At 44.6% G+C, this 16219-nt stretch overlaps 7 protein-coding genes across 10 annotated transcripts; 3 read left to right on the forward strand and 4 right to left on the reverse strand.

Annotated features, from left to right (window-relative positions):
* Nucleotides 1–41: 41 nt before the first annotated feature.
* LOC6555273 (nucleoporin Nup37) lies at nucleotides 42–1556 on the reverse strand. Of its 4 annotated transcripts, none has more exons than XM_026980415.1 (4): nucleotides 1412–1556; nucleotides 1029–1184; nucleotides 550–958; nucleotides 42–492 (listed from the first exon to the last, which is right to left on the reverse strand). In XM_026980415.1, the coding sequence occupies exons 2-4, from the start codon at nucleotides 1170–1172 to the stop codon at nucleotides 83–85; spliced, it is 963 nt and encodes a 320-aa protein (XP_026836216.1). In that variant the 5' UTR covers nucleotides 1173–1184; nucleotides 1412–1556; the 3' UTR covers nucleotides 42–82. The 4 variants fall into 4 exon arrangements, with proteins under 4 accessions (XP_026836216.1, XP_026836205.1, XP_026836213.1 ...); XM_026980404.1 differs by having other exon boundaries at nucleotides 1029–1188; XM_026980412.1 differs by lacking the exon at nucleotides 1412–1556 and adding an exon at nucleotides 1278–1364.
* A 27-nt stretch (nucleotides 1557–1583) lies between these two features.
* LOC6555274 (40S ribosomal protein S27) lies at nucleotides 1584–2858 on the forward strand. Its single transcript, XM_001981803.3, has 3 exons — nucleotides 1584–1686; nucleotides 2458–2677; nucleotides 2749–2858. Exons 1-3 carry the CDS (start codon nucleotides 1681–1683, stop codon nucleotides 2775–2777), a joined length of 255 nt encoding a protein of 84 aa, XP_001981839.1. The 5' UTR covers nucleotides 1584–1680; the 3' UTR covers nucleotides 2778–2858.
* A 962-nt stretch (nucleotides 2859–3820) lies between these two features.
* Nucleotides 3821–5606, forward strand: LOC6555275 (protein bag-of-marbles). The gene is made up of 3 exons (XM_001981804.3): nucleotides 3821–4639; nucleotides 4704–5074; nucleotides 5137–5606. Exons 1-3 carry the CDS (start codon nucleotides 4143–4145, stop codon nucleotides 5604–5606), a joined length of 1338 nt encoding a protein of 445 aa, XP_001981840.1. The 5' UTR covers nucleotides 3821–4142.
* Nucleotides 5607–5926: 320 nt separating this feature from the next.
* On the reverse strand, nucleotides 5927–7666 carry LOC6555276 (protein takeout). The gene is made up of 4 exons (XM_001981805.3): nucleotides 7041–7666; nucleotides 6735–6972; nucleotides 6539–6678; nucleotides 5927–6476 (listed from the first exon to the last, which is right to left on the reverse strand). The coding sequence occupies exons 1-4, from the start codon at nucleotides 7159–7161 to the stop codon at nucleotides 6172–6174; spliced, it is 804 nt and encodes a 267-aa protein (XP_001981841.2). The 5' UTR covers nucleotides 7162–7666; the 3' UTR covers nucleotides 5927–6171.
* Nucleotides 7667–7766: 100 nt separating this feature from the next.
* On the reverse strand, nucleotides 7767–9027 carry LOC6555380 (protein takeout). Its single transcript, XM_001981806.3, has 4 exons — nucleotides 8930–9027; nucleotides 8553–8793; nucleotides 8347–8486; nucleotides 7767–8292 (listed from the first exon to the last, which is right to left on the reverse strand). The coding sequence occupies exons 1-4, from the start codon at nucleotides 8988–8990 to the stop codon at nucleotides 7988–7990; spliced, it is 747 nt and encodes a 248-aa protein (XP_001981842.1). The 5' UTR covers nucleotides 8991–9027; the 3' UTR covers nucleotides 7767–7987.
* A 1279-nt stretch (nucleotides 9028–10306) lies between these two features.
* Nucleotides 10307–11752, reverse strand: LOC6555381 (protein takeout). The gene is made up of 4 exons (XM_001981807.3): nucleotides 11456–11752; nucleotides 11153–11390; nucleotides 10739–10984; nucleotides 10307–10676 (listed from the first exon to the last, which is right to left on the reverse strand). The coding sequence occupies exons 1-4, from the start codon at nucleotides 11520–11522 to the stop codon at nucleotides 10475–10477; spliced, it is 753 nt and encodes a 250-aa protein (XP_001981843.1). The 5' UTR covers nucleotides 11523–11752; the 3' UTR covers nucleotides 10307–10474.
* Nucleotides 11753–13690: 1938 nt separating this feature from the next.
* On the forward strand, nucleotides 13691–15690 carry LOC6555382 (nucleotide exchange factor SIL1). Its single transcript, XM_001981808.3, has 2 exons — nucleotides 13691–13990; nucleotides 14057–15690. Exons 1-2 carry the CDS (start codon nucleotides 13855–13857, stop codon nucleotides 15208–15210), a joined length of 1290 nt encoding a protein of 429 aa, XP_001981844.1. The 5' UTR covers nucleotides 13691–13854; the 3' UTR covers nucleotides 15211–15690.
* Nucleotides 15691–16219: the final 529 nt, after the last annotated feature.

Consider the following 16219-nt stretch of genomic DNA (forward strand, 5'->3'; position numbering starts at 1 on the left):
AAAAAATTAAAGAATGCCCCCATAAGCTTTGAACTTGTTTACACTAACGACATTTGTTTATTATTTATATTATTTTAATAAATTACTTCATTTGCACTTTCCAAAAGAGCAGCTTCCTATCTGAGACCGCACTAATGTACGGCAATCGCTGGTGCCAGACCATTCCGCCGTAGGATTTCAGGGAAGCCTCCAGCAAAGGAACCGTCGACTTGGCCGCGAACACCTTGAGTGTTAGCCCGATGATCATGGCAATGACCATCTCGGAGCTGCCAGGCGCAAAGCGCACAACGCGGCCGCAATCCTCGTGGACCTGCTTGACATCCGCGGGCACATAGGGTCTGTTCAGATCCCAGGTGACCACATCCCCGCCGGCCAGCGAGGTGATGAAAAGCCTGTTGCTGTGGGCCCAGTCAGCAGACATAAGGGGGAATTTGGGCGACTCCACTGAGATGACTGTCTGCTTGATCGTTACATTGTAGAGATGAATGATGCCTGCAAGGAGATTCCTTAGTTACACCACATGCCCAGCACTAATCGTAGCAAGCATACCCTTCTTCTCCGCCACAAGCACCTTGTTGGGATCCTCGGGGTGACTTCTGACAGACATTCCAGCGGAGGACAGGCAAAAGGTTATGACATTCTCCCCGCCGCCAGCCGTCGTCCAGAATCTGCAGGTGAAGTCATCGCTGACGGAGGCCAACAGTTCGCCCTCGCAAACCCAGGACACATCGTTGACGTAGTCCGCATGCCCACGGAGCACCTGGAGCGTGCTGAACTGGCCCAGATCGGTGCGGAATAGTTTTAGCTGGCTGCCGTTGGCCGCACACAAAGTCACATTGTTGGGCGTGCAGTTGAGCGAGGTGTCCGGCGAAAAGGCCAGTGCACTCACGCACAGCTGTTCCTTATCGGCCAGGTCCAAGTCCTGGAGGTGTGTGTACCCGAACTCGCCGCTCTCCTCCTGCGGATTAAGGGGTAACCATTCAGAATCATTCAACTTTTACTGGTTTTATGTATAAACAAACACCCACCGGCAGTCCAACAAGCAGCAGACTCAAGTGTTTTCTGAAAGCCACTGCGATTAGGTTGTAGGCAAAGTCATTGGTGCAGATCTCGTAGCATTGGATGGCTTCATTAAGCTGGATGCTGTGATCGGGCTCGGTAACAGATCGCATATTTCTATATTTCTACCTTGGGATAAATGCAACAATTAGCCGGCGCCAAAAAATGTTTATTTCAGTATGACCAAAAATCAGTTGAAGAATTTTCCAAGATCTTACGCTTTCGATAAGCAGAAAGTGAAAACAAATTTAGATATTCGTCATTATAATTAATGCTTATCTGATAAGTTGTACTAAACAATCCCTAGTCTTAAAAAGAAGCTATGCTACATTTAAGTGAAGAATACAATTACACGAAAAGTTTAATGATAGAAAACTTATTTATGTCCAATATCGACTGTGCAGCGTTTGCTTATTATAAAATATTTGCCATTTTTCCTATTATATCTTTCTATTTGCAGAAATTTTGAACTCAAAAAACACACATTCCAGTGTTGGATAGTGTGCGCGGTAGGGTTGCCACCGCTCAGCTGTTCAGCATTATTTAGTGCATTTTCGGGCAAGTTAAGTTGGCTGCGATTTACCCCACTTCCTTTTCCGTGTTAGCTGTGAAAGAAAAAACATGCCGGTGGGTTCCGAATTGCGCTAAAATTGATTTTAAACACAGAAAACTCAACCGAATGACAACCAAAAGCGGTCGGTTGTCACCGCCAAAGTGTCAAGTGTGAATGGAGCGAGTGTGGGCCGATAAAAACCGCCCGTAAAGGCTGTAAAACAAATGTCTGGCCCGCTTCCATTGAATGTGTGCGTTACAAGCCACGCATGGCGTGCGCCAGTGAAATTGCAAACAGTTGTGAAATGGCCAAGTGAAACTGAATGGAGTTCTTGGGACTTTTACGGGGAATTGATTGCACTGCCATGTGAAATTGACGGGTATCCTTGCACATAACCTAGAACACGAATTGGCGAATTTATGTTGTTGTTGCCTGGAGCCTGGGCTCTGCATTTGTTGATACACCGCGAGAAAATGTGGCAATTGGCTGGCTGAAAATCCTCAAGTGGCCTTACAACAATATATTCAGTTCTAACCTTTTTTGTGAACTATTTCTTAAATTAATTGTTAATCCAGTACTTGGTGATCGCAGTGCTTATAATCTTATAAAACAAAAATATAGATTATTGCAAGCTATTATATTATTGGTGCGGTACTTCTTATTATCAAGGTTGGACCAACTTCTTTGGCGCCAAATAACCTTCTACTTGTGACTAGGATCTGAAAAGGTTTAACTAGGCCAAAGTGCTCCATCACACTTGGCCGTACTCATCTATATGATTATATCATAATAAATTTATTTTGAATTTATTCTAATCCTTGAACTTTTGATTATCTGACTTGCAGCTAGCAAAAGATCTTCTGCACCCTCTGCCCGCTGAGGAGAAGCGCAAGCACAAGCTGAAGCGCCTGGTCCAGCACCCCAACTCGTACTTCATGGACGTGAAGTGCCCCGGCTGCTACAGGATCACCACCGTCTTCAGCCACGCCCAGGGCGTCGTGGTCTGCGCCGGATGCGCAACCATTCTGTGCCAGCCGACTGGAGGACGCGCCAAGCTGACAGAAGGTATGTGCTCCGCATGCTCAGTGCACCAATGTTCCTTCTCAATTAACTTAAAACTCTCGTCTTTTTTGCAGGCTGCTCCTTCCGCAGGAAGCCACAGTAAAATGGGACTCGCGATGAACCACAAATTATTAATTTTTTAATAAAAACTATAAAACGTAAAGAAACCACAGAACCCAAACGAGAGAAAGCTTGTAATTCAATTGCTGCGGTCCTTTGGTTCAATGTGCTTTGTGAATTAAAGAATTAACGATGTTGTGGTCGGCTAAGTGAAAAAAAAAACAGCTCTTGTCGTATTTGTTTATAGAAAGTGGATAATTGCCAACAGGATAGATAGTGGAGCTCGATCGCTTGGGTTTCCCGATACCAACCGCCCATATTGCAACTCATGTGGAAGCTCTTGTGTGTGCAAATACCCTTTTGTGCGGCAAAACTTCAGGAATTTTTCACTAGTTATGCTTAGATCTAACGATTGATTGACTTCACAACAATAAAGAATGTTTCATAGGCTTTAAAATCGGGATTTTGTGAAAGCTAACATCACGAGGCTTCTACAGATTGGGCATTAGGCGGCATTCATTCAAAAAATGTATTGCATTGCATTAGTTATCTAATCTTTGGATATTTTTATTTACATTTATTTGGCCGAGCGCCAAAATAAATAAAATGGAATAAATCAAGCTAGGGAGCGGATTTCGTTATTCGTTGAAATGCTTATTGAAGTTTGATTCGGGGCTTGCATTTTCTTTAGTCACGTTGTTAAACTAGTCAACCTCCGAACCAAAAAATGTATAATGTATATTGGGTTGTGCCAGCGCTAAGGAAGTCTAATGGACGGAGCTGCCAGATTTTTGTCAGTGGGGCTGCCATACTGTATTCTGAACATACCCGCAATTTTAAAAGCTTACCTTCAAAATTAGAAAATCAATTACAATAAGAAAATGGGAATAAGTTTTTATTGCTAACTCTCTATTGTCAAGTTAAATAACATTTGATGGAACAATAAAAATTTCAAATTGGTTATTAATGTTTTGTCATTCTTTATACAAAAACCAATAAATACCTATGATGTAGGTGTCATAAATTGTAGCAATTTTTTTATAAAATCAATTATACATTTGGATTGTGTTTTGCCCACCACGTGTGGTGTATTTCGAATTAGGAATGTAAAGTTCGTAATGAAATTTTGCTTCTCATTTCAAATTTCTTTAAAGAGACCGGGTCAATGACCCTTTGAGGTGACCATAACATGAATACTCCTTGGTGCGAAGGCAGCCCTGTGACGGAACTCGATATGTTATCGATAACCCAATAACAAAGCGTCGGACGCCACAATTCTTCCTCTTCCTTCTGAAATCGCAGACTGCGTGGCGTCGCGCCAAATTAAACGGTAAAAAGAACTGTCACAGAATACACATTAAAAAAGTTGAAAAAAATCGCGTAAATTGAGTGATTTCGATTGGAAAGGATGTTTAATGCACGTGACGTGGGTCCTGCGGGCAACGACGACCAGCAATTGGATCTCAATTTCAGGCAGATGGAGGAGCATTTGGCCTTTATGTTGGAATGCAATGAAAACGAAGCCCCGATGCAGTCCACTTGGGACTCCGAGGACTCGGACGAAGATGGTGCCAGCTGCTCGTCGAGCGTCCTGTCCGAAATGCAGGAGAACTTCGGTAGACTCCGGTTGTGCGACATCGCTGCACCGCGCCTCGAATTCCACGGCCTGGCATGCTTGCAACAGCTGCAGAAGCGTTCACGCCAGTTCAGAATCGGTGGTGCTCCGGCCAAGAAATCGCGGCCCGGAGCACCCCCAGTTCCGCCAGCTTTCCTGTTGGTTACCGGGCCAAAGCAGGAGCAGCTGCAGAAGGAGAACGCGTGGAACCAGTCTTGCCAAGACGGTTCGTCTTCGGTGCAGCCCATAACTATTGAGAAACTGCGTCTGATTGGTCTGCACGGCGATTGGTGAGTCTTGTGTAGTGTACCCCAACTATAGCTCATATGAACAGCCCCTTTTTGTAACCAATAGCATAGAGCACAACGCCGTGTTGCGTTTGATGAATCTGTTTAGGTCCTTGCATGATCACCTGGCCGCCGACTTGGGCTTCTCGCGCCAAAACTCAATGCCCTCGGATTACCTGTTCGATATGCCGGTCAAGAGCTTGATGCCAAAAAGCCTGAATGTGCGCTACCAACTGCAGGTGCTGTGCACCAAAGTCGAGCGCTTTCTTGGTCAGCAGCGCCGCACCTTGGAGACAAATCGTCACTTTGATTTCGATAAGTACAACGAGTGTGACAAATTGCTTAAGGGTTCCGCATCCTATTTGCAGACTTTTAAGCGGTTTCTAAGCATCGAAATGCGCCATCGAAACGGAAACTTTTTGAGCACTTCAGCCAAGTGTAAGCTAATCTTTGTTTAAGCAGACATTCAGTTTTTTCTGCAACGATTCTACTATTTACAGTCAATGCTCAGCGACTGGAGAGTTCGCTGATTGGCCTGCGCGAGTGGCTCAAGGCTGCGCATCTCAGTGTGCACGTGTTTAACTGGGAAATGGATCTTGAGCATCGCTATTCGGCTGCCATGACCGAAAGCCACAAGTCATTGACCGAGCGAGCCATTCTTTTGGCCGGTGCCGAGTTGAGGGCCGCAAAACCGCGTGGGATCAGTGTGGAGGAGCTGTTCATCGCCAAGAGATATAATCTGGATGGTGCCGTCTGTTGCGCCATGGAGCACGAGGAGTTTCTTACCGCTCTCCTTGCGAGTCCGGAGACCTATTTCCCGCCCAGTGTTGTCGCCATTTGCGGGCCACAAAAGTTTGGCGCAGTGAACATGAATGAGGAGTCACAGTCGGAGGAGGAGATCGAGGAGTTTGAGGAAGCGCCATCATCGCCGCCTCGCCACAGCAGACGTTTTCCGCGTTTCAGAAGCTAAAATGCAGCTGAGTAAATCGATAAAAGAATGGCTACAAATGGGCAATTTAAAATAATACCCCTTACATGGGTGCATATACATATATATTTTTGAAAGAAAAGTATAACAAGCATTTCCATAATTCAAAGCGATCAAATTCAAACGAAATCGATTTCGTATATATCTTTTAACGGATATAACGGATATTCTTGAATATAAAATGTAGCTATTTAAAAAGTATTTGTAAAATCGATACAACCGCAATCAAAATAAAGTAAAACTTAGGTTTTATTGATTACAAATTTGTACAATCCAAGACACAACAATCAAAATGTACGAAAAATTTTAAATGTGTCCACATTTATTTGACAAACTTACAAACGAGGCTACTATTCACTTTTATAAATCTTTATTTTACTTAAAGTCTAGCGATAAGAAATCCTTCAGTGCCTGAATTTATTTTGCAACTACGTTTTATTTGTATGAGGAACTTGCCAGAGAACTATTTGCTTTGCATTTGTATTTTGAAACTCAAATAAATATTCACGACTGTGTTTCGGCTTGTTAAAGTGTTTGTACTAAGGTCTTAGACTACAAAGAGGTGTTCCAACGGCAGCTTACCGAAGATCCTGTCCAGCACAGACTTGGCTATCAGACCGAAGGCCTCTCCAATGCCCGGTTTCAGTTCACTGAAGATGTCCTTCCAGTTCTCGTTGATAAGGGCATGCATGTTCTCGCTCAGATCCTTCTGCCCGTTGAACAGATTCTCCAGATGGTAAGTCACATGGGAGGGATCCAGCTCAACCTTGATGTCCACCACCTCGGCGTAGGTTTGATGATCGCCCTTGGAGATGGGCTTGAATTTGATCAGAGCACGTACCTTCGTTTTAGCTGTGGATTCGGAAAATACACTTAAGGTTGTACATTTCCAAGCATTATTAGTCAAATCTTACTGAGGCGGATGTCGGCATTGCCCTTGCCGGTAATGGGCAGAATTAGTATTCTTCCGTCCACTGAGTAGGGTCCTCTGACTCCAATTTCCGGAACATCCATGACCAGCTCAATGGGGCGGCTGAGATCAGTTGTGAATCCACTGAAACAGGATAAAGTTAGGAAAGGACCAAATGCTGTAAATAGAGATCAGCTCACCTCACGCGCCTCGCAACTCCCTGGTGAAGACCCAAGATGTCCATCTCGTGGAAGCTCAGATCGATGTTGACCGGACTGTGCGGATTGCGTCCAATTTTGAACTTCTTGACGTGCAGCGGATCAAGAGGGATCAAACCCAGTTCCTTGATGCCGCTCTGGGCGTAGTTCCTCAGCACGTAGTTCACCCCGTTCTCCAGGCACTGCTCGTCCACGATGGCGCACCTCTGGATGCCCGAGGCTGCAATTTGGGGCTTGGCGGTTGAGGAACATGTGTACATATATTAGGGAAAGGGCTGTGCAACTCACGTAAATCGGAGGCATGTCCATATGTGGACCAAAATCCGAAGAGCAGGACGAGGGCGAGAGTTAGCTCCATAATTGCTGGCCGCGAACACAATTGAGTACTGATCCATTTAGCCACGGACATGGCACTTATATAGTCACTTTCGTCAATTGAAATGCATCATGTTTTTGTTGCCGTAAACCGCTTTTGCGTTTCAGCGTGACAGAATTTGACTTTAGCCCGCCAGCAGTTGAGTCAGTTAAATGGTTTATAAGCCAAACCGGCAGGCTGGCTGTCCGGCAAAGTGGCTTGTTATGGCCGGCGAATTTACTTTACGATTCCCTTTAATGAACTCCCAGTTTGAACTTGAACCCGTTGGGTTACAGTCCCACCAGGCCAGGCATCGACCCCGTCCATCCCATCGCTCCTAATCACGTTTTGGATGCAATTGCTCGATATATGTATGCAAATTGAACCGGCCTTCCCAAATACGCACATTAATTCCCGTTTCAGCCTTTTTCGACACTTTTAATTAATGGCCAAGTCAACAAAGATTGCTTACCAAGGGGTTCGAGCATTCTTAATGTAACTGCTTTTTCCAGATGGAGATTAACTGAATGATCGGGTGAAATAGCACATACTTTCAGGCTTTCCTTGATCTTTAAAGTCTCCGTTCCAGTCACAGTCTAAACTCTATAACTTAATTAGTCGTAATTTTAATGGTACTTTACAACGATTTCTTGAAGCAATTAAAATTTACAATGTGCTAACTATATATAACTTTTATTGCCACACAACACTTACAGAATATTTCGCTAAGATAGTTTGATAGTAGTTACTGGTTCCCACACTCGAATGCGAATCACGAACTCCATTAAACCTAATGATGATTGCTAGCCTAAAAACTTCTAACTGTCAGTACGCAAACAACTTCAACTAGAGCTGGCGATCAGTAACTTTAAAAAGCTGATTAGTCGTCAGCAAAAAACTTGGCATACGGCAGTTTGGAGAACACTCCTTTGACGACGCCCAGGTAAAGTTTGCTGAAGGATCGGTCAATTGCCTTAGCCGTCTCCTTATAAATGGCTTCCGAGTTTTCGTTGAGGAAGACATTCATATTGTCGCCCAGCGCCTTGTCGCCATTGAACAGATTACTGAAGTGGTAGTGGCTGGACTCCGGCTTCATCGTTATTTTCAGGTCAGTAACGTCCAAGTAGGTCTCCCCATTCTTCTCCAGCGGCTTGCCCGAGAAGCTAACGATTGCCCTGACATTAACTGGAGAGCATTTGTAGTGCCTCGAATTCTGGAAACTCAAGTAGCAGAGCTTACCCATAGTCATGTTACTCTGGCCAGTTCCGCTGATGGGTAGAATCAGTACCTTGCCCTGGATGCTATAGGGTCCAACCAGTGAGAAGGTTTTCGTGACAATTTTCACCTCGTGCTTGGCGGTGAGATCTCTTCCGAATCCCCTGCAAAGATCAAGGTACGACCTATACACTTCATATCCATGTGTGTGTGTGTCTGCCTGCACCTACTTCACTTTCACGATCCGTTGGTCCTTGATGCCGTACAGCAAATTGTCGGTAAACGTCAGCGTTATGCCCACGGGACTGGAGCTCTCTCCCTGGCTTATGACCATGCTGTCCACTCTCAGGGGATCCAACTGCTCCAGGTTCAGACCAGTATCCCCCGTCGAAGAGCTTTCGCTGAACAAGGTGTTGCACAGCTTCATGATGCATTCGCCATCGCCGTACTTACACGGCTTTGGATCTTCGGCTGCGGGGTACACAAAGGATTTTTTAGGATGAAAAGGAATCGGAGTTTCCCAGATTTCAACTAAGTTTGGACAGGCTTAAGTCTTGTGTTAAAGGACTTTTTACATATTTCCGTATGCTGTTCAATCGATTCTTACGGAATTTGGCTTCCACCGACACAAAGAGGCACAAAACGACTGCCAAAGCGATTCCGAGCATGCTAACACGTCTATAACTTTAAGTTACTGAATACGAACGGGATTTTCATCTAGTATTTATAGTGGTCCACTAAGTGCAACTCAAATAACGTCTAATGGCAACCTTTGATATTGCTTTTATCTGTGGCGTAATCGTCTGCTGTCAATTCTAGAGCTCGTTTCAGCATCATCAAATAACGAAAAGCAACTGAATCATCAGAATGTATTATGTAAAAGAGCTTTGCTAAAATTACATAACATTTATTATAAACTATATAACATTTAATGGGGTCAGTAAGCTGCAATTCACATAGCAAGTAGACCATGTAGCAAATCTTCTTATTCAGTTCAATCTTCATCGATCGGTTACATGAAGAGTCCGCTCCCTCAATTGAAGTATCAGACAGATTCTGTCCAATTAAAAGTCGTGCTATTAAGTTCGCCTATAACAAAGCTAAGTGGCAACTTACAAAAGGGCCAGTTCCAAATATAGCCCAATTGAGATGCGAAAACAACGCAGTCATCGTGACCACCAGTTCTTTAGTTAGTTCTTCCATGGGCATCGGAGCGCAGGAAGAAGGGCAGTTGAGCTCGTGGAGCTGGGAACAGGTCCTGGACTTCAGTTAACTTAATGAGCAAGTGTCCCGCTTTGGGGCCCAGCCCCCGTGGAGGAGAACAAAAGCAACTTGTTTCGCTGGGATTCGCTGCAGTTGATTGACTCGTGGAAGATTTTCACTGACCCAAGGCCAACCGGGTGTCCGATTCCCTGGGATTGGGAGTGCAGCTTTACCGTTGGCTACTCTTGAACTTGGCCAGTGGAACCGCAATGAGTTCGAAAAGCGACAGCACAGTTGGGCTCACACTGCTAGCACTTCCATTTGGTTATATTATTTATATGAACCTATCTCGATTTTTGTGGCATGTTTTAACAGCAGCATCCGAAGCTCCAAAATTTCTTGACTCTAAGCCTAATAGATCATACCATATGCTTGAATAAGTCAGTGCACTTTAGGGAAAATTAGTTGCATCCAAAAAGGAAATACATGTACAGATCTTGTAGTATGTATCTTCATCTTTCTTATCATACAGAGTATTTTCTCTTCTGGATTTGTCTACAGTTGGACTTAATACTTGCGTAACTACACCTCTGCCCACAGCTGTAGTCAGCATAGCTAGCAATATTGCCTTTGTCATGCTAATTCCGAATCAATCGTTCCATCACGTGAGCTGCTTGCTGATAGCTGATTGCTGGCCAAAAAGTGTATGCGACAGTTGTGCGGAAATACCGAGATCCACGCTTGAGCTAACAACAATGGCCCCCCGCAGAAGCACAACCAGTTTTCTTAGATGTTTGTTTATTCTACAAGTTAAAGCTTAGCTTAGCAGATACGATGATGATGTGTCAATGGCCGGAATGCAACGCCACATGTGTGTGAATAGCTGGTGAGGAAATACTCGTACACTTAGCCTAATGCCCATGCCGGTTGGCGGACGACTAGTTCTCGATCAGTTATCCAGGAAGAGATCCTCGTAGGCGAACCGCTTGAAAAGCTGCGAGAGGACGCTCTTCATGATCTCGGCGATGGCGACGTGGATGGAGGGGTGCAGCTCGTTCCACACCTCCGTCCAGTTGTCGTTGAGGAACTGATTGAGGTTGGTGCCCAATGCCTGGTCGCCATTGAAGAGGTTCTCCAGCCGAATGTTCATCCTGGGGGATTACAAATGTGTTTCAGCTTAACATGAAAGGACACCAATCTGAGCTGCACTTACTTTTGTGGCTCCACCAGCACCTTGAGCTTATCCACGCTCAGGTAGGTGCGTCCATTGCGCACCTGGGTGCCCGGCTTGAACTTCACCGAGAACTTGGGATTGTGCAGCACGATCTCGGCGTCGCCATCGCCGCGAATCGGCAGGATCAGGATGCGTCCATCCGCCAAGTACTTGCCCTTCAGCACGATCTTGGGAAACGATCCGTACATCTCAAACTTGCTCGTTGCAGGATCGGCGCCGAAGCCACTGCAAAAATATATTATTTAAACTTTAAATCTCTAATTTATTTGTATTGATGGGATACGCATTGATTCAATCATAGAACTTGATGTAGCTTCTTTTTCACTTTTTCCCTTTTCAAAGGAGCGCTGTAATCCTTACAGGGAATCACTTATTATTTCACTTGATACTCACACAGCTCTATCGAACTTCACGCTGGACAGACCCTCCACATTCACGTCCTTAAAGTTGAGCTTGAGATTGAGGGAGCCAGTGCGTCCGTCGGAGATGTCGAAGCGCTTGACCAGGAAGGGCTCCACCTGGGGGAATCCTGCGGACGGATAGCCGGTCCTGGCGTGCTGTCGGATGAGCATGTGGGACACGTTGATGATGCAGCTGGTGTCGCCCGTATGGCAGCGGGGCAGTTCGGGAGCTGCAAGGATAAGCCGCCAATTAGCAACGCACTGGATTGATTCGATTGGGCGCCCAAGGACTCACGGAAATTGGAGGCACCGCTGGCCAGGCAGCAGAACATGGCCAAGCAGCCAAGCTGGAGCAGCAGCATTTTGGATATGGATCTATGGGTGAGGGCAGCACGAAATTCAACCGCTCGATGATTTGGCGAACGCACGACCAGGTTCAATGGCAAACTGTAAATCGGCTCTGGACAGACGGCGGCATTTATAAAATTTCTGATCGGCCAGAACGTTGGAGCGGCTACATATGTGGCCAACAACAACCAGTACACTTTATAGTTTATTCATTCCTGACTTGTCTTGGCCCCTGTTGTTGTTGATTGGGGGCTATTTTTATTTATTCGTATATCTCTTTCGCTTCGTGTTATGGATTCTCCTCATCATCATAGTAGACATTGTGTTCATTTCCATTATCATTATCATCGGTCTTTATCTTTATCGCAGCTACCCCTAGCCAGAACTGGCAGCAGCAAAATTATTAATTAATATTGTTAGCATGTGCCTGGCTTCGCGATGCCAAAGACAAATAAACAATAAATACAACGGCAGCGAACACAAAAGGCAGCGAGAAATCAAAAGTGATTCAATCGATTTTAATGTTCAACTCAGCCAGCTTTCAAGCAAAAACCAAATATATTTCTACTTCTCCTACAATGAATCATATATAATTTAGACTATTTCGGCATCTTGTGTACTTTTTTTTAAATGCAAACTCCGTAAAATGGAATCTGCGCTTTGTTCGCACTTATAATGAAGTGCAAATATCAATTCGTACTATCAAAGGTGGTAAACAAATGTATATTATTCATCCCATGTTTGCTTTGAGATCAGCACTTGGTTTGGGGAACCTTTGGGGGAGTTCCTAAGTGTGCTAAATGGCCAAGCAGTCTGAAAGGAGATGATGGTGATGGCTAAGGATCCCTGATACTCAGTACTGCCGTTTTTCAAAGATCTAAAACTCATTTGTGGTATGATATTGTATTCTACTTTTTTGCATTGAATATAATGAGAGAATGCAATCCAAGGCTTCTAACTACTGAATTTCCGTTTTGGCCATACGAAGATAAATCTTTTTCTGGCGAACACAACTCAATACCGGGCATAAGCCAATTAGACATCGTCGGGCATTTTGGACGACGCCAAACTGGTTCCAACGGCATCTATAATGGATTCGCCGGATAAAAGTTGCCCGGCGAGGTGTCTTCACTTTCAAAACTATTGGACGGGCGACGTTTGGAACGGGCCGAGTGAATTTAATTTGGCCATTCTAGTTAAAGGCTCCTGGCGTTCGTCATCGGCAATTAGCATATGCGCTGCGATTGCTTTATATATACAATATATACATATGTACATATATTTGGTGTGCGATCGTCATGAAACCGGCATTCCGTTTATTTACCCATCTAATTGGCGCCAGGTGAGTCCACATATTTCACTTTTGGCCACTTCGATGTGTTGGCGCAGCCAATTCCTAGACGCTGTCGCAGACATCGAGATTACAGCAGATTATTTTGGGGCGCCTGATATGGAAATATGTTTATATATGCAAACACGCTTTTATTTCATTACGTCGGTCTGCCCTGTGAGTTAATTTGGCATTTCAATTTCAGTTAGTTGATTCATCTGGCGTAAACATGATTCCGTTTTTATTAGCTTAGTAACGTTTAGTTTGGTTTTTGTAAGCTCCGTAAATACGTTTAGTTTATAACTAGTTTAGCTGCTTTGTAACGACGTGGAAAGCTTGTGAGTGTCTTTACTTTTCAATTTTTAGGAATTCACGATGATTTGGGAATTTTTGTAGCATTCTGGTTTAATGTGGATCGTTCTGAATGGCATTAATTTTTTCTGGTCCTCCATTCCACTTCCCAAATATTTATTTCAAAGTGGAAATTTCTAGCTTGTTTTTCAGCACAAAATAAGGTTTATGAGGTAGACGTATAAATATTAATATTTGTGTTCGTTGATTTAATAAAATCTATGACTTTGTTTGTTAATGAAATCATCTATAGTAATTCTGTACAAAGCGCAATAAAAAATTATTAAATCTTAATTTAATTATTTTGTTATATAGGAAATAAGAAGAGAAACTAATGTATATCAAGTAGGATTTCGGAACAGAATAATATAAATCTCAATTCGTGATTCGAATGTATATTAAATGTTTATAACGAATTTTGTAATTACAAATATTTTCAAATTTGAATTTAAGTTGTAACCGTCATCGACTGGTTCCGAATCACTGGTTCCCCACGGAACTCACAGCCGGTTTGGGTATTATCAATGAAACTGCCTACGGGCACACTATTCCCACATCCACATCAGAAGTCTAGAAATTTGATTTAAAAACGCTCATGAAACTTATTTCTTACCGGGTGAAATAGAGTTTGTATACATTTTGGAGGCGAGACAAGCTGGAGCAGCATGAGTGGCAAGCAGGTAGTCGTCCTTCTGGCCAGTGTCCTGATCCTGGGCTGCCTGCAAGTGGCAGCGGCAACGGAAACGGAGAACAAGACCAGTGAATTCGTGGCCACCGATGAGTGGCAGACGATTGGGGAAGGTAACTGCTGGCCTGCTGGATTAACTCTCGGATGACGTGTACTAAGTGGACATTCCATACTTCCAGGTCAAGCCATACCCAGGGGCCTCCACGTGCGCATCAACCTACAAACTGGGGTGAAGGAGGCCAAGCTCTTGGACGAAAGCGAACGTGGCACGGCGCTTCAGAGTCAACCGGATGATCAGAAGGCTCGGGAAGAAGATGATGACAACGAACCACTGGCTCTGGACTACAAGCCGGACATCATCGAGGAGTCCATACGCCGAGTGAAGGAGCAGAAGAAGAGCTATGCCGAGCTACGCAAAGCGTACAAGGAGTTCCAGAAGAACTTTCGCACGGACGGAGAGCTCATCGTCCAGTTGATCGATCAGTACCGGAACTTCAGCAGGACGCCGCTGGAGTCGGAGATGCGCCCCAAGCTGGACTGCCTGGAGAATCTGGAGTATTTGCTCCATCAGATAGACAATGCCCTGATGTTTATCGATAATGGGGGATTGGAAGATGTACTCCTGCCCATTGTGGTCAACGATACCAATACCTCCTTGCGGGTGTCGGCCATGCGTGTGTTGGGCTCGCTGGCGAGCAACAATCCCAAGGCCCAGATCAAGGTGTTCGAAAAGAACTTCGGCTCCCATCTGGCCCAGATTCTGACCAGCTCCGTAAATGGCGGTGAGATCTCCGCAGCGTTGCACGCCTTCGGAGCTCTGTTGCGGAAATTTCCTTTAGCCCAGCAGCGAGTGCTTTCTACCTCAGGTACACAAGCTCTACTAAAGGTGCTCCAGAGTCCAGATGTGGAGCTGCGGAGCAAAGCGAAGGTTGTGACCCTCATAAGTGACCTGGTGCTGGAGAAGCGATCAGTGCTGGAGGCCGGCAAAGATGATCCCGAAGCCTCATCGACGATGGCGCAATATGTGCTCCTGGAGTTCGAGCCCTGGCTGAAAACGCAGGGCTACTGCTCGGCGTTGGACACTGTGCTGACCATGGAGTTTCTGCACCTCCTAGAGCAACCAGAGGTGGTGGAACAGTTTGCCACTGGGCTGGAAACCACCGAGGATATGTGCATCAGCACGTGGTCGCAAAGTTCCGGTCTCAGGCATGCCCTGCTAACCGTTCGCAATCGGTATATCAACAGCACGGACGAATACCGACTGGAGGTGTCCCAGATGCTGGCCAAACTGTGCGAGAAATTGTTCAACAAGCCCAAGCACACCGAATTGTAATCCTAGCCAATTTACTACGTTAATATTTCATTTAATTGTAAGCTGAGTTCGAATGAAATTCGCAGCCAAACCATAGAATACGATAGCTAAGATGCCAAGTACTTGTGATGCAAAAATAATGCTCTTTGCGTAAAGCATACACTTTGTCATTAATTTAGGATAGCAACCAAAAGCTTGATCCTAAGAAGATTTCTCAACGAGACTTGAGAATAGTCATGCCAAACTAAGAGTCTCTACAGTCTCTACTTAAGATACTTTTAGATACTTTTTTTATAACAGACAGAGGCTCGAACGTTCAGCAGAGCAAAATAGTTATATATTGTTACACGTCATTCAACTAGGAAATCTTTTTTTTTCTGTTACAGAACCCAACCCATTTATATCTTTCAACAGACAGAATATGTTTTCAGTCCCTTCTAGCTCTTGTTTACTGTAGTTATTATAATAAAGCAATGACTTAATGTTTAATTTAAAAATGGAGTGCTATAATACTTTTACTTTCAAATGGATTCAGTGTGCTGCCATAAATCCGTACAGTACTTTCAGTGATTTCTTCTTAAGATGTAGTGTTAAAAGTTAGTATCCTTATCGTGAAAGGAAATGTATTTTCAATCAAGAAATCGCATTAGCAGATGCAACCCCTACAGAACTGCAGACCCATTTAAAGTCCGATAAGGCGAGCATAATCGACCGGGCCATAAAGTAAGTCAAAAGTGCCGGAAGGAAAGCAAAAACGGCAAAGAAAGCGTGTCCCAAAAAACCACTCGAAGTTTGAATGTGAGCAAAGGAAGCCACAAGAACAAGGAAAGCCTGGCACGAAACTGTACAGGAGGAGGAAGGACATCGGAGCAGGAGAGTGCAATTATGTGCCGGCGAAGTGGAAGTAGAAGTCGAAGTCCAGCGCGGGAATTACAGCAATTAGCGGCAGTCACATGCAAATGCAATGTCACTGGGGCTGAGTCACGAAGGTGGATTCGTGGATGGCTAGATGGGTGTACAGGTGGAGGGG

This window comes from Drosophila erecta, unplaced genomic scaffold (genome assembly GCF_003286155.1).
Source record: "Drosophila erecta strain 14021-0224.00,06,07 unplaced genomic scaffold, DereRS2 tig00000000-arrow-pilon, whole genome shotgun sequence".
In the NCBI taxonomy this organism is placed as follows: Eukaryota; Metazoa; Arthropoda; class Insecta; order Diptera; family Drosophilidae; genus Drosophila; species Drosophila erecta.